The sequence below is a fragment of the Miniopterus natalensis genome, chromosome X, assembly GCF_054644295.1.
Source record: "Miniopterus natalensis isolate mMinNat1 chromosome X, mMinNat1.hap1, whole genome shotgun sequence".
Classification (NCBI taxonomy): Eukaryota; Metazoa; Chordata; class Mammalia; order Chiroptera; family Miniopteridae; genus Miniopterus; species Miniopterus natalensis.
Genome location: NC_142103.1, coordinates 94,792,223 through 94,807,886, shown reverse-complemented (window position 1 = coordinate 94,807,886; position 15,664 = coordinate 94,792,223). Strand labels below are relative to the sequence as shown.

At 38.6% G+C, this 15,664-nt stretch overlaps 1 protein-coding gene across 1 annotated transcript in view; it reads left to right on the top strand.

The window, feature by feature from the left end:
* The window catches only part of PHEX (phosphate regulating endopeptidase X-linked), a 172,222-nt gene extending 157,796 nt beyond the window's left edge, over positions 1-14,426 (top strand). The window contains exons 17-22 of the mRNA XM_087829324.1: positions 1,401-1,468; positions 3,670-3,800; positions 6,718-6,783; positions 7,465-7,569; positions 10,725-10,801; positions 13,087-14,426. Coding sequence (XP_087685450.1) covers positions 1,401-1,468; positions 3,670-3,800; positions 6,718-6,783; positions 7,465-7,569; positions 10,725-10,801; positions 13,087-13,189 — 550 coding nt within the window. The 3' untranslated portion in view covers positions 13,190-14,426. The remainder of the gene's footprint in view (positions 1-1,400; positions 1,469-3,669; positions 3,801-6,717; positions 6,784-7,464; positions 7,570-10,724; positions 10,802-13,086) is intronic.
* Positions 14,427-15,664: the final 1,238 nt, after the last annotated feature.

Genomic DNA, 15,664 nt, shown 5'->3' with positions numbered 1-15,664 from the left:
TAAGTCACATATCAATCTGTCACTTGCATGAAATGGTAAAGTTAATCAATTAGTTAAATCGTTGTTAGTTTCTTACCGTGTACTAGGTACAATTCAGCAGCAGTCGAATAGGTAAGAGTTTGACCTTCATGGAACTTAAAGCTGAGAGAGAAGATCCCAGACACATAAGTATGGAAGCCCCCTTATTTATTTCTTCATATATCATTAAAATGCTTCTGTTTCAGTTATCTATTGCTTTGTCACAAAGCACCGCCAAACAACCACTATTGGCACATGATTCTGCAATTTGGGCAAGACTTGGCCGAGACAGCTTGTCTCTGTTCCCTGTGGTGTTTGTTGGCTGGGGAAACATAACTGGGACCAGAGGATCTAAGATGACTTTGCTCACATGTCTGGTGTCCCAGTTGGACTGGTTTGAATGGCTGGGGCCTGGCTGGGTCTCTCTTCCTTTAAAAGTCTCTCAACTTTTGGTGTCTCTTGCTTGCTTCACTTGGCCTCTCTGTCTCCAGCTGATCATCAGTCAAACTTCTTTACATGCAGTTGACTTCCAAGGGCAGAAAATATGAAACTACAAGGCCTGTCAAGGCCTAGGTCCAGAAGCCACATCTGGCCCTTTCTGTTGCATTCTGTTGATCATAGCAAGTCCCGAGGTCCATCCAGATTTAAGGGAAAGGAAATAGTTGCCTCTTGATGGGAGAAGGGGGCCCATGCATTCAGGGTGTGTGGAATTGTCATTGGTCACCCTTATAGATAATCTACCACATGCATCTTCAGAGGTGAAGAGAAATGATAAAATACCTTTTCCAAATCTGATGAAGGCTTCACAATCTTTGCCATTCAGCTGTGAGCTTGTCTGTCACAGAAGCAGAGAAACGTGACTACCTTGACAGCAGAGTGATCCCTTTTAATCTCTGCTCTATTCCTTTTTTATGACTACATTTGGAAAACAATTTAACTTCTAAGTCTGCAGAGATTTTTCAACAGGTTCTCAGATAAAAAATAAATGGTATGCTGACTGACAGGATCTGTTCAAACCCTGCTACTGCTTTGGGTGTTTATAAATATAAACTACAGCTAGAGCTGATATAGAACCATACAAACCTTAGGGCTGGAAGGGACTTTAGAAACCATCTCTTTCACACCCCTAATTTTACAGGGTAGGAAAAATAAGGCCCACATATGGTCATAATAACAATGTTAGAATTTATATTTTCTTTGTCCACGTCAATGAAAAGGGTGTGTTTAGATTTTTTTAAAACAATTTTGTGATTATTAGATTGTTATCAAACAACATGGTTACTAGAAAACAGATTATCTTGGCTTTTCATTGAAAAAATGAAAGGATTATGCTCTGAGATTCATGCTTGTAATTTTCTCCAAATTATATATTTATGCTATAGATCTCTGAGTTATGGTGCTATAGGAGTAATTGTTGGACACGAATTTACACATGGATTTGATAATAATGGTAAGTATTGGTTCATTGTCTAAGCTGCTGCTTTTATGATAATGTTGACTGTATGGGTGTTAATTGTTGCTATTATTTTTGCATAGTGGCATCATCATAGATTGAAGATTATCCAATGCAGTATTATTGCTGATTGAAAACTTTCCCCCATGTCTTGCAGTGATAGCTTGCAATAAATAAATAATTGTTCCCATTGATAGAATGATGAAAAAATGACCTTGTAATTTCACTGATGTTAGCTGTGCATTTAGATTAGAATTGCTGTAGCTGCCACAATAATTATAGGAATTACTTTATAGCTTCTTCCCTTTGTCATTTCTTTGTTCACCATCTTGAGATGCTCTCCCTGGAGGTGGGAGCTCTGCTCTGAGGATGATTATACATGCTGCCAAATTAGGACTCAGTGAGTTAGGAATCTGGAGTTTGGCTGACTGGTTCCTTTATACTATTTCAAGGATTATGCAGTGCTTAATCTCTGTTTTTCTCTATGCTGGCATAGATTCAGAATTTTAAAGAAGGCTACGCTTTCCTAATAATGCGTAATATAGAATATCCTGTGTACTCTGAAGACATTTAAGTGAAAGGAAAGAGCAGGGTATGGCATAAACTAAAGAAATGATCACTCTTTGAGAGTTACCATCATTTTTAGTCAACACTTCTTTCTCCTTTAACTTTGGAGTATTATTGGGAAGCCATATGAAACCTCCAAAACTTATGAATTAGTAGCAAATTATGATCACATCTCCATCCACACAAAGATTTATAGGTAAGCTCAAAAACCCAGCTGGCCCAAGGCAACATTAATAGAGGGTCCTCTTTCTTCCATGTCTGTGGTGTCTCCAACACCCTTTGCTGGGTGCCTACCCAGGGCCAGAGACACTTTTGGTTCTTACCTTCTGCACAGTTCTTCCTTGGTTCCTACTAGCCCTTCCTTAATCACACAGGTTTTGTGTTCACCTGGTCTCTCTCCCTGTTAACATACAGCTGCCTTGTAGTCTTCTGAATACTCAGAGCTACACTTTCTATTTCTGCATGCTTGGTTTATCTGAGAGGGTAGTCTTAGCTAAGAAACGAAAGCCAGTGTTGGTCTCTTGCTTCCTGGCCTTTCTTCCTGGGACATTTAAGTACAGTTATCCCTCAGAATCTTCTAGAGGCCTTCAGGGTTGTCTCTCAAAGGGCAAAATCTGATGATGGTAATTTCATTCTGTAATCAGTACTTGGAACAGTACATTGCACAGATAAGGACATGCCCAGTATCTATTTAATAATTGGTTGGTTAGTGGTTGGAGGACAGTGATTCCGTGCTCTCCCACGGGGATGGTAATGGCATCCAGCCTGATTGAAGAGCTTTGGATTGTTCCAGTTGACATCTTTGCTTGGGGAACTTTCTTGTATGTCTAGCAAAGAGTTCTCTGCATAATTAAATTCAAACCAGTAGTAACCTTGAATGAGTATAAAAGATAATTCAGATACATGCAAACATTTTTGAAGGGTATAGAGAAAGTGAAGAGTGAGCCTGTAGCAAAAAAACAAAAACAAAACATGTATAACTAATCTCTTTTTTTCTGTTATGTTTTGGAGATTTCCATTCTTGTTCCAAGTTCTCTTTTTAAAGCAACCTTCCCTGTCAAAGCAGGACAGATGGGCCTTCCATCCACACTGATGGCCGTGGAATGATTCATAACACAGGTTTTATGTGTCTCTCAGTTCCTGGCAACTTGGAGGAAACACGTTCCTGTAGGGCTGAGTCAGGGGCTATGGTTGCACGGTGTGAATGACTCATTGGGGCTGTTCCTATGGATCATTTGGAATTTCACTGGTGGTGGTGCTCCGACTCCCTTCATGGGCTTCCTGAATGAAGCCATTTCATTTCATAATCCAGAGAACACTTTGGGTCGTATTAGGTGAAAAAAAAAAAAAGAATCCAAGACTGGTTAAGAATGGTGCATGCTGTAAGTTGATGACCCTTACTATTAAAATGCTCTTCGTTGCTTAGAAGGAAAACTTCCTCACACCTCTGTCTCCTTTGTCCTCATTTTACAATGAGTCTGTGACACTGGAAAGAAGGTGGGAGCTGCTCCCAGGAGTAGTCTCTGTTGCTGGGACTGCTTCTTAAAGGCTTGTTGAAGTGAGGGGTAGGGAGGTGAAGAAATCAGTCTCCATAAATAATACAAATACCTTTTAACTTTCCTTTTTGCTAGGTAGAAAATATGATAAAAATGGAAACCTGGATCCTTGGTGGTCTCTTGACTCCGAAGAAAAGTTTAAGGAAAAAACAAAGTGCATGGTTAACCAGTATAGCAACTATTACTGGAAGAAAGCTGGCTTAAATGTGAGTATAACTGTGGTGAAGGCGGCCTATTGTGGGTTTTTTCCCATTTGGACATTAGCTTTAGGTTGTTGGTTCTCAAAGCGTGGGTCCCAGGCCAACAGCTTCAGTCTCCCCTGGAAATTGTTAGGAATACAAATTCTTTTATTTTTCCAATTCACTCACATTTGGGGAGGAAGATTGTGTCAAGATGTGCTTGGGAATAGCTGAAGTCCAAGTCTATAGTAGTCCAAGGGATTTTAGATACTAACTGAAAAAAGCATGGATTTAATTTATAGTCATCTGGTAGCCACAGGGTGGCAAGGGACAAATTCTATCTTTTGGTCCTAAACAAGACATCTAGTCACCCATAACTTTTTTAAAAATTGAACTTACTGAGTTGACAATGGTTAATAAAATTTTACAGGTTCCAAGTATACAAGTCTACAGTACATCATCAGTATATTGTATCCTGTGCTCACCACCCCAAGTCAAGTCTCCTCGCATTACCATTTATCCCCTTGACCCTCTTCTACCTCCCTCTCCCCGGCAGTCACCATACTGTTGTGTGTGTCCATGAGTCTTTTTTTTTCTTTGCCTAATCTCTTCATCCTTCTCACCCAGCCCCCAACGCCTTCTCCTCTGATGATTAGTGACCCATAGCTTTTTTTGATAGCGAAACAAAGAACAATATCCTTATAAATGCTCTATCCACCTTCTGTAATGACTAGATGAAATTATGCAGTCTTTCACCATTTACTGCTCAAATATTTCCACGAAAAATGTCCAAGGTGTGCTCCCATCCTAGTCCGTAGTCAACAGTTATCAAGAGCCCAGCTACACTGTTTCTTCAGCTGTTAGCATAGCAGTATTGTCAAGGAAGCTACTGCTAAGAAAATCAGTAGCCTTATTTTTTTCTCTTAAAATTTTTAAATTCAATTTATTTAAACTAAAAACAAAACAAACAAAAACAAGTTCACTCATTTCCCCTACCCCCCATCCTCCACCTCTAGCAACCACAATCTGTTCTCTTTATCTATGAATTCAGTTTCATTTTTATTTTTTTTACATTCTACATATAAATGAGGTCATAGGGTATTTATCTTTGTATGACTTATTTCACTTAGCATAATACTCTCTATGTCCATCCATGTTGTCTTAAATGTCAAGATTTCATTCTTTTTTGTGGCTGAGTAGTATTCCAGTGTGTGTGTGTGTGTGTGTGTGTGTGTGAGACATCTTATCTGCCCATTTATCCATCGTCAGTGGACACTTAGATTGTTTCCATATCTTGGCTATTGTAAATAGTGCTGCAGTGAGCATGGGGGTGCATATATCTTCTTGAATTAGTGTTTTCGTTTTCTTCAGATACATTCTCAGAAGTGAAATTGTTGGAGCATATGATAATTCTATTAATTTTTCAGGGGAACCTTCATACTATTTTCTATAGTAGTTGCAGTAATTTACATTCCCACAAAAGTGTTCTATACATCCTCGCCAACACTTGTTAATTCTTGTATTTTTAATAATAGCTGTTCTAACAGGTATGACATGATATCTCACCACGAATTTAGTGACTTGAAATGACACAAATTTATTATTGTACAGTTCTGTACGTCTCACTCAGGTCTCGGTGGGCTAAAACCCTAAGGCGTCACCGGGACTGCTTTCTTTTTTAGCTGCTCTAGGGAAGAATCTGTTTCCTTGGCTGTTCTAGCTTTTAGAGGCTGCCCACATTCCTTGGCTCATGGCCCCTTCCTTCTTCAACACCAGCAATGCCGGGTTGAGACTTTTCACATTGCATCACTCTGAGACACTCTATTTGAAAAGGACCCTTGTGATTACATTGGACCCACTTGGACAGTGCAGGCTAATGTCACCATCTCAAGATCCTTACCTTAATCATATTTTAAAAATCTCTTTTGCCACATCAGGTAACATTTTCACAGATTCCCAGGATTAAGACATAGACATCTTTTGGCAGGAGCATTATTCTGCCTCCTGTGCAAGGATGGGCAAACTTTTTTTGTAACAGACCAGGTGGTAAATGATTTAGACTTTGTGGGCTGTAAGGCCTCTGTCATAACAAGTCAACCTTGCCATAGTAGTGATAGAACAGCCACAGGTGATATGTACGTGAATAGGCGTGGCTCTGTGCCAGTAAAACTTGAATTATGGACACGGAAATTTGAACCTCACATAATTTTCACAAAGCCACAAAATATTATGCTTCTTTCAACACCCCCCTCCCCCAATGACTGAAAAATGTAAAATCCAGTCTTACCTTGCAGCATGTGCAAATACAGCAGCAGGTTGAATTTTGGCTTGTGGATTTGGGATTGTTTTATGTCATAGCCTATTTAATAGTTTAAGGAACAATCATCAGATGTTTGCAAGAATTTCTTCACCATACTTGGCTGGTTATCATACATATTGCAAACTTCAACCTTTGTTCCCCATGAGAACTAACCTCCTTATAATTTTTCTTGGAAATTGGTGAAGGTGAAATGGTGGTGGCTGGTCTTGAACTCTTAGTCCTATGTGATGGTAAAGTTTTGGAAACACAAGCACACTGAAAAGAATACTCACGTTATGTGAGTTAATCAGAGAAAGTAATCTGTATATTGACATTTCTGTTTTTTCCCATTTAAACTAGAGTCACTGAGAGTATTTTTTAACATTTCATTGGAGCTGGTTAAATGGGTGAGAATAAAGAGGTGGGTGAGAAGGAAATGTGTTGCATAATAAAATAGAAATTATTTTATTCAGGAGTACCTTGCTGGGGTTCGTTTTCTATCTCACAATATATTATGACTACCTCTGATTTATTGAATGTAATTTTCTCTTTAAAATATGGCACTTTTTATTGCTATCATATTTATGCCTCCTGCTGAATGATAGTTTACTGTGAAACACTCTTTTTTCTTTTTCTTCTTGTTAGGTGAAAGGGAAGAGGACCCTGGGAGAAAATATTGCCGATAATGGAGGTCTGCGGGAAGCTTTCAGGGTATGCACTGCAACATTTGCTGTGATTTTAAAACTTAAGCTCTAAAACACCATATGGGTATACCTCAATTCACAGCAGAAACATGTTCATGAGGAGTTAGATTTCTGTAAATTGTGTGAATTTCTGTAAGTAGAATTATATTTCCCCATTGACTGTATTATACTCTATTATATGAATAGAGCTACATTTGTTTTTTTTTTTCTCTTCTTTTTGGGGTGTAAAGTCACTTTCTAAACAATATTTGTTATTAAGAATCATGCATTTAATGGATAGTTTTCAGGAGATATATTCATAATAATATCAGAGCATGCTACAGAAATCTCAGGGCTAGGTTCAGATGAGTTTTCCTTCGTTATAATTTTCTCTGAAAATACCAAACTTCTGTATTATGACCAGAGGCTAGTGGTTCTCGTATAGTGGGCCAGCTAAAAGTCCATAATACTGTTTTCGTCATCCACTGGTCCATGTTAAAGAAGAAATGGAAGGATGGTACGGAAAGGTTTTCATGAAGCTAAATGCATTCGATGTAAAGACCAGGCTGTGATTCTGAGATTATATCCTTCCTCTATTCTAGTTAAAATATATTGTACTGTAAAAGATGACAGTGATTGAGCATGATCGTTTTCCCTCTTTCTTGGCAAAATCCTTGCCGAGGGTCATCTATTCTGCTTCTCTCACCAGGCTTACAGGAAGTGGATAAATGACAAGAGGCAGGGAGTTGAGGAGCCTCTTCTGCCAGGCATCACATTCACCAACAACCAGCTCTTCTTCCTGAGCTACGCTCACGTGAGTAGACCAAAGAAGGGGCGTCAAAGATGAAAGTAGGACTTTGGCTTGCTTCCCTGATAAACAATTTGGAACAAAAGTTTAATGGCATAACTTTGATTTTAGCTGAAATTTTATCTTGCTGCTTATTTTCAGGATAAATTTCATTTTTTAATGTTCTATGAGAAATTTTTAGCCTATTATACTTTAATTGGAAGCATTATTTTACATTCGTTTCAGGTGTACAGCATAGTGGTTAGATAATCATATACTTTACAGAGCGTTCCCCCTGATATTTTGTCATCTGTAGGCTAGGCCTGGATTATTCCACCAGCCTTATGGCACGTTTTCCTGACTTTGACATCTTTCCACCACTGTGTTACATGCCACTGAAATACCACTTTTATTTCATTACTGACCTGCTAAAGAACCTCAGTGGCTCACAAGTCCTACCACATCAAAGCTAAACACTTCCAGCTAGCTTTTTAAAAAGTTCTCCTCAGTCATATCCAACTCTACCCACCAGCTCTAAATTCCCACAGCTCCACCAGTCTCACCTTTCGCTGGGAAGGTGGCCTCACGTCCAACCCATGATGCCATGCCCATTACTGTCTCTGTAGCGTTGCTTTGATTTTCCTTCTATAATGTGACCCCCTGTCCACTCCTCCCTCTCCAATTATTGAATCCCATATTTATCCTTCAGAACCCATGTCAAGTTTCACCTCATCCACGTAAGCCACAAACTTCCCCAAGGACCCCAATTCTCATTTTTGTAAATCTTCAGTTCCTCTATACTTACCTTCATTACCATGCAGTTGAATACTTAATTGTTCTCAAAATGTTGAAGACTTCTAGTTTTATCGTCATAGTTAATCTTCTGGATCCTTTCATTTCTTATGTATCTCCATAGCACCCAGCAAAGATGCTGGATATATTGAAGACACTTGATAGTTTTAGATGAATTACTTGAAAAGTGTAAGACTAACACAGTTCAATTGAGGAGACTTTGTTTGGGGTTAGTACTAGGTCTTATATCTAAAATAAGCACACACACACACACACACACACACACACACAGTCAGAACTTTGTAGAGCAGGGCTTGGCAAACTAGGACCCATGGGCCGAATATGGCCTGCTGTCTATTTTTGTAAATGTTATTTTATTGGAAAACAGCCATGCACTTTCTTTTAGATATTGTCTGTGGTTGGTTTTGTGCTACAATAGCAGAGTTGACTAGTTGGTCTGCAAAGCCTGAAATATTTACTATCTCTCACTTTACAGAAAGAGTTTGCTGACCCCTACTCTAGAGGACAGAGTACAGTGTCCATCAGTTCTTTCTTACTTACTTAAGGTCCATCTTAGTTCCTACGTTCTAGTTCACAACATCATTGTAGATGAATAAAGTAAACTAACCAATAGCAACATTACAGTCATACTTTTGAAATGCTTCCAAATAAAATTCCAAGCCATATATAATTTATTTTAAACTAAAGAGATTTAGGAAAAATTGAAAGCCATTTTATATCACTAATGAGAAATTTATCTTGGAACTTTTCCTACTGACAGATTGAGATTTTTAGTCTTTTGCATGTTGAAATAAGTCTACTTACAGGGAGCAAAGTTATTTTCCCTCCTGAGAAGGTACTAGGAAAACAGCAACAACCATGTGTTTTCAGCAATCTCTTAAATGATATAGGAAGCAGACAATACTATACAATAATGTACGAATATAAGATGAAATAACATAAGAAATGAGGTAAAATTGAATGCCAGAAACAACTTCACTGTAGCTAGCTTATGAGGAAGTTAAGAAATCATATTAGAAAAGCATCTTCAAAGTTAAATTCGGAACCACAGAGACTGATGGTGTATCTTTATGAAAAGTAATAGTATCACATGACCTTTCCTGCTTCCTGTATCCCTGTAGTTTCTGTGACCTGCCAATTTTTCCTTCAGATTTTCGCATCTTTCTACTTCTCTCAGTTCCCATTCCTACTCATTTAGCGGACACTCATTGGGAACCTTCCTGGAGCCTTCCGTAACTAATCTTCTAACTAGTTTCTCCTTTCCTTCTACTACTATATGTCCCTGACAGATAAATCTTTCTAAAATATGATTTTATCATTTTCCTGCTCATAACAATGTGTAAGTATAGTTTAAGCACTTTAGGCTGCTGGTCAAGATTTCAGAAATCCGGCACCGTCCCCCCTGGTCTCCCACTGCTGCCCATTGTGCACCACAGGCCGGCCAAGCTGAATGTCTTGCTCTTATTTTTCTCTCAGACTCGTCTTTGCTTCCCTTTTCTCCTCCACTTTGAATTGCCCCCCTCCTTCATACCCACGTGTCCTAGCTCTTTTCATACTTCAAGACTGCATCATGTTTCAAGACATACTTCAAGTCAGGATTAAGTAGGTTATGGTCTGGGGTCAAATAAACAAAGGAAGTTTATTTCTCGTTCATGCTCTGTGTCCAACATGGGTCAGTAGTGGGTCTCTGCTCATAGTTATTACTCAAGGACCTGGGTTTTAGAGTCTTTATTTTGACATGTGTTTCCATGGTCACCACTGGAGTAGGAAAGAAATATGAGGAAATGTGCACTGGCCCTTAATGTAGCATCTTAAATTGTTCTGAAGGCTCTTAAAACTTCTGCCAGTTTTTAAAGCTTCTCCAGGAAGTGACATATATCACTTCTCATTATTTCATTGGTCAGAGTGATGGATAAGTGCCTCCTATCCAAGGGCCTGGACTAGGGTAAGACCAGCAAGGCACCCAGGGTGCAAAAAACTAACTTCTCATGACTACACTCAAATGATGTTTGATTCATTTTATTGATTCAAATGACTGTGGTTCCATTGGATAAGGACTGTTGCAAGCATTATATTAGATGAATACTTTGGTTGATTCCTGGGCACATATACTGCTCTCTTGATCTATAGCATTTGTCTGGAAACCTTCCTAACTTACTCAAATTGTGTAATTATTTACAATGATAAAACCTTCTACTCTGGGGATTAGAATAATAGATGTTACTACTGATGAAGGTTTTATCTGATCTACTAAAACTGTCATCCATCGAGTCTAAAATTACTCTTCAGTATAATTTGGAGCAATTAAAGCAATAGAAAATGTGTAATTGGAATGGAATCGTAATTATCAGGATGCTTTTCTCTTCTAGGTAAGGTGCAACTCCTACAGACCAGAAGCTGCCCGAGAACAGGTCCAAATTGGTGCTCACAGCCCTCCTGAGTTTAGGTAAAAAGGCAAATGGATGATGCTAGTTTTTAACTGTGCCTCTCCCCTCCTCCTCCCCTATGCAGTCATCCCAGCTCTTTACCAAATAGGTGATCTGAACCAAAGCCTATATCGTGAATAGTGGTATCTCCATTTTGCAGACAAAAAATTCTGGCCAAATAGAAACTAAGCATGGACCAAAAAAGCCTCTTCTAAGACAAGGATGCGAACTTATGTACTGTGCCTTAAAACACTTAGAGCTCTGGTTTATCTTGTGTTACAGAATATGCCATTGAATGCGTCTTGTTCTGTATGCAGCCCGCTGACAAACCCAAATGAGTGCCCACTTTCCCAATGGCTCTGACCACAAAGGAGGGCATATGGTCACGTGAAGCTGTTATCATTCATGTCTAGAGTCAGAAGCTCTACATTTTGTCTTTTAGTTTGAATCTTATTTTGAAACATTTGCTTATATGTGAAGGGAAAAGAATTATGAATAACAATCTTATTTAATTGTCAGAATGTATAAAATATTAAGTAAAAATAAAATTAAGGTTGCTATTACTTATCCTGTGCTAGATTTCTAGCATAGTTTGAGGGAAATTTCTATAGTAGGGGACTGAGAATTATAATGGGAAATACAGGAAACCATAAGTATTTATATTTCTTCATTCTTTGCTTAGAACATGCTATATCTCAATTTCTTTATATTTAATGTTTAAATGAATACATTAGCATAGTGCAGGAAAGGCATCTAAAATTTCTCCTATATTTTAAAATCTGATTCCTAAAACCTTGCCTTGAACATGCTTCAGAAATTGACTATAAATTACCCAATAGCATAAAATCTAATCACTGTGTTAGAAATTCTCCCCCACTGGGCTAAACTGTCAAGAATGCTGACAGTCTCTAATGGACTAAAATGTGCGCCCACTGACAAATGGTGCAGATGAAACCATGCAGTAGATTAATTACTCAGAAGATAAGTTCTTAGAAACTCATTTCCTTTTACTAACTAGTTGCCTGTAATGTTGGATTTTAGCTGATAATTTGCAGAGCATACTTACTAATTATCAGCTAAATTCTATCTTTAACACTTGGTCAGGATGAATCACACCATGAAATATGCATCCCTACCTAAACATCCCAGCTAAGACACAGGAGATTATGGGGATTTTTTCAGATATTGGCCATTATATTCATTCAAATGCCCATAGGTAAAGAAGTCATTAGGGAAGAAATAGTCAGTGATTGAGAATGCTGAATCTCCAGTCAGCCCTTTGAACATGCAGTTCAGTAAGAAATAATGAAGAGGGAGTTTCTTTTGCTGGCTTATTAGTGATGTTTGCAGTAACTGTATATTTTGAGTACAGCAGAAATCATGGCAGTTACAATCAGAGTGCTGAGTAGGAATCTGCAATCTTTACTGCAGTTGGGGGAACTTGCAAGAACCCCAGATTTTGAAGTTAACGCCAGTAAAGGATTCCTTATCAATAACAACTAGACACCATTCATTGGTTTATTGTTGCATGAACCAGATTATAGATACAGATGATCCTTCAAACATAATAAGGATTTAGAGAAAGTGTTTGTGTGGAATGAATGAGTTTTTTAAAGATAGTGATAGCAACAGCATGGATGAATCTTATGGACATAAATATTGACTAAAAGAAGTCAGTGACAATAGAGTGACTACTGTGTGATTCCATTCATATGAGATTCAAAAACAGGCAAAACTAATCTATGGCAACAGAAATCAGACTAGTAGTTATCCTTGGAGGTACTACCAATATGGCCCCCAGGGAGCCTTCTAGGTGCTGGAAATATCTCATGTTTTGATCTGGGTGGTAGTAACGTGGATGTATTATACACATGAAAAAAATCTATGAGCTTTACATTTAAGACATCTGCACTTTGTATCAGTTATACCTTCCATAAAAAGATAAAAAGTAGAAAAGCTAAGTATTGATAAATTCTACAGTTTATAGGAATTTGTAGAGTTATAGGAATATACAATCCTATACTCAATATGTTGGAATTGTAAATCCTGCAGTTTATAGGAATTTGAAAATATTTGGAAGATTAATAGGACTGTTTGCCTGGCATTCCGGAGGTGCTGGTTCTAGTCTCAGCTGTGTTAAACTTTTTTTTGAAGTTTACTTAACCATTTTGGGTTTCAGTTGTCTGCTTTGTAAAGAGATTAAATGAATGCAATATCCCTTCAAACAATATGCTGCTACAGTTTTATCCAGAACCTGTTGATATGTAAGAATTAAATGACATGGGCTTTGACATATCTTTTTCAGGGTCAATGGTGCCATTAGCAACTTTGAAGAATTCCAGAAAGCTTTTAACTGTCCATCCAATTCCACAATGAACAGAGGCACGGACTCCTGCCGACTCTGGTAGCTGGACTGCTGGTTTATGCCATCCTGAGAGAGCTGTACAGTGCTAGTAGAGGCTGTACTGAGCACAGATCACCTACTGCTTTAGGCCTATATTCCCCTGAAAACTTTTATTTTTAATTCATCTTCATTATTTGGGTATTGCTTGAATCTAAATGCTATCTTTTGAAAGTCATAGGGCTTAGAAATGGAATACAAGAAGTGAACCAAGGTATGTTTCTTTGGAAAACCAAACCAACAAAAATAAATTCTTAAGATACTTTTATTAAAATGCTATCTGCTGAATTGTTGCAATTGTCCATTTTAGTGTGTAGCCACAAGTAAGTGGTATGTAGCATTTTAATCTATAGCTTTTCTATAGCTTTGCGGGGTGGGGGGGGTGGGGGGGGGCTAAGGAGAATGTATCCAGAAAAAATGTTAGTCTTTTAAACTTTCACCCCTCAATGCTGAGGATATGTACGTGGCTACCTGGGAGGTTTTCTTGCTTTGTGAAATGTGTTACTTGGTTTTATGTATTGTCATTACACAGCATTTATTAAATCTTAGGTAGTTAAATTAGAAATATGTTGTATCTTCATTTTACAATTTTTGATGACGTTTTTGCCTTTAGCTTTGGAATCTATTGGGATGAAAATGGCCTCGCAACTTGTATCTAATGTAGCCGACCACCCTGTTCAAGTCATCAGGAACAAAGCTCGGAGAAAGGCTACTTGATCAGGGACTTGAGTTTAATCAGACAGAAAACAGGATGCATCCTCAAGCCCCAGAAGTCAAAACTCTCAGTCATGTAACAGCAGGGACACTAGGAGAGGAGATCTCCAGAATTCAACGTAGTCTGTTCCAACCTCAGTGATTCTGTCTGTCTGCCAGAAACTTTTCTTTAGCCTGACTTCTGTTTGTCTTGTTACCCTCCTATGTGTGCATTCTCCTGTTTCTAAAACTAGTAGGCATCGAACGGATGCTTTTCTAACATCCCATTAGGAGCATATAGCTTTCATTCTATTTCAGTGCAAAGGGCCAAGCACTACACTGAGGCAGGTGCAAAGTGCCCTTCTGTTTCAGCTCAGTTAATGTTACCTCTCTCTTAAAAGTTCTTTTTGAAAAATTTCTTTATTGAAGACATTTAAAATATATATATTTTTTGATTTTAGAGAGAGGAAGAGAGAGAGAGATAGAAACATCCATGGTGAGAGAAAGTCATTGATCAGCTGCCTCCTGCACGCCCCCCACTGGGGATCGAGCCTGCAACCCAGGCATGTGCCCTGACCGGGAATCGAACCAGTGATCTCTTGGTTCACCAGACGACACTCAGTCCACTGAGCCACACCAGCCAGGCCGAAGACATTTTTGAATCTATTGATTAAATGTAAAATGCTCTGTATGATTGAAAGAAATGTAATTTTTAGTCTAAAGAGTCTAAAGAGTCTGTAAGGAAGAGCAGTACCGTTTCTGATCCTCAGAACTTTATCCTTTCAAGTGAATGCCTCCATCTCCTGTGTGTGTGTGTGTGTGTGTACTCACGTGCACATGGTCAGGATAAAATCATAATGGCCTTTGAGTGGTTACCTGGCTTTCCTGGGTTCTTAAAACAGCCATGCCCTGCTTCCATTATTCATTTGCACATGTGGTTGTGGATTAACTGGGCCAACAGGAGAATCTCAAAAGCGAAGTGACACATTCATACTAACCATAGGAGGCCATTTTGCATCCGTGATTTGTTATCCTTTAAAGTGTGTGTGTGCGCGCGCGCATGCGTGCCATGTCCTTGTGTCATCATGGGAACTTCCGGTGGGAGAAAAATGCAGGGACACCATCAGGAGGAAAACAATTACAGTGCGTTAGTCAGAGGAGAGTGATTTCCCCTTTGACTTCCTCCGCTCCGAATGGATAAACTTTGGAAGGGCAGCTACCTTTCCCCCTCTTAACCATGGCTTAAGGCGACCTTCGTTTGTAATTTTAAAAACAAGCATTATTAGGTTAGGGGTGCTGGAAACGTATGTGCCTTTTCTCTGGAGGAATCATTCTGATGTATTTTAGACATACAAGATGCTCCTCATTTTATTCCTGTACTTGGACATTAAAATCACCTGAGGTTTGCTATATTTATAGGAAAAGCATTTTCCTTCTATATTTGTTTTTTTAAACTCCAAATAAATACTTTCTTCCAAATCAGAGAGTGTTTGATAAAAGCATAGAATTATGACTTTGAGAATGGGAATTGTTCTGTCATTTGTTGGTTTAGGAAAACTGGTTGGTGGTCACTTGGGCCCTCACAAAGTTTCTAAACGGTGAAGCTGCCTTGTCTTGATGAACTTGACTTGACATAACTCAGTTACGCTGAAGGTGGTAGGAAGGATGGCCATTACTAAAACAAAACCAAACCAAAGCATTACTAACTACCAAATCATCACTACTAGCTAGAACGATGTGCTACTAGGATTGTATTTCCAAATACATGCTCATGTTTAAGTTACCAGGC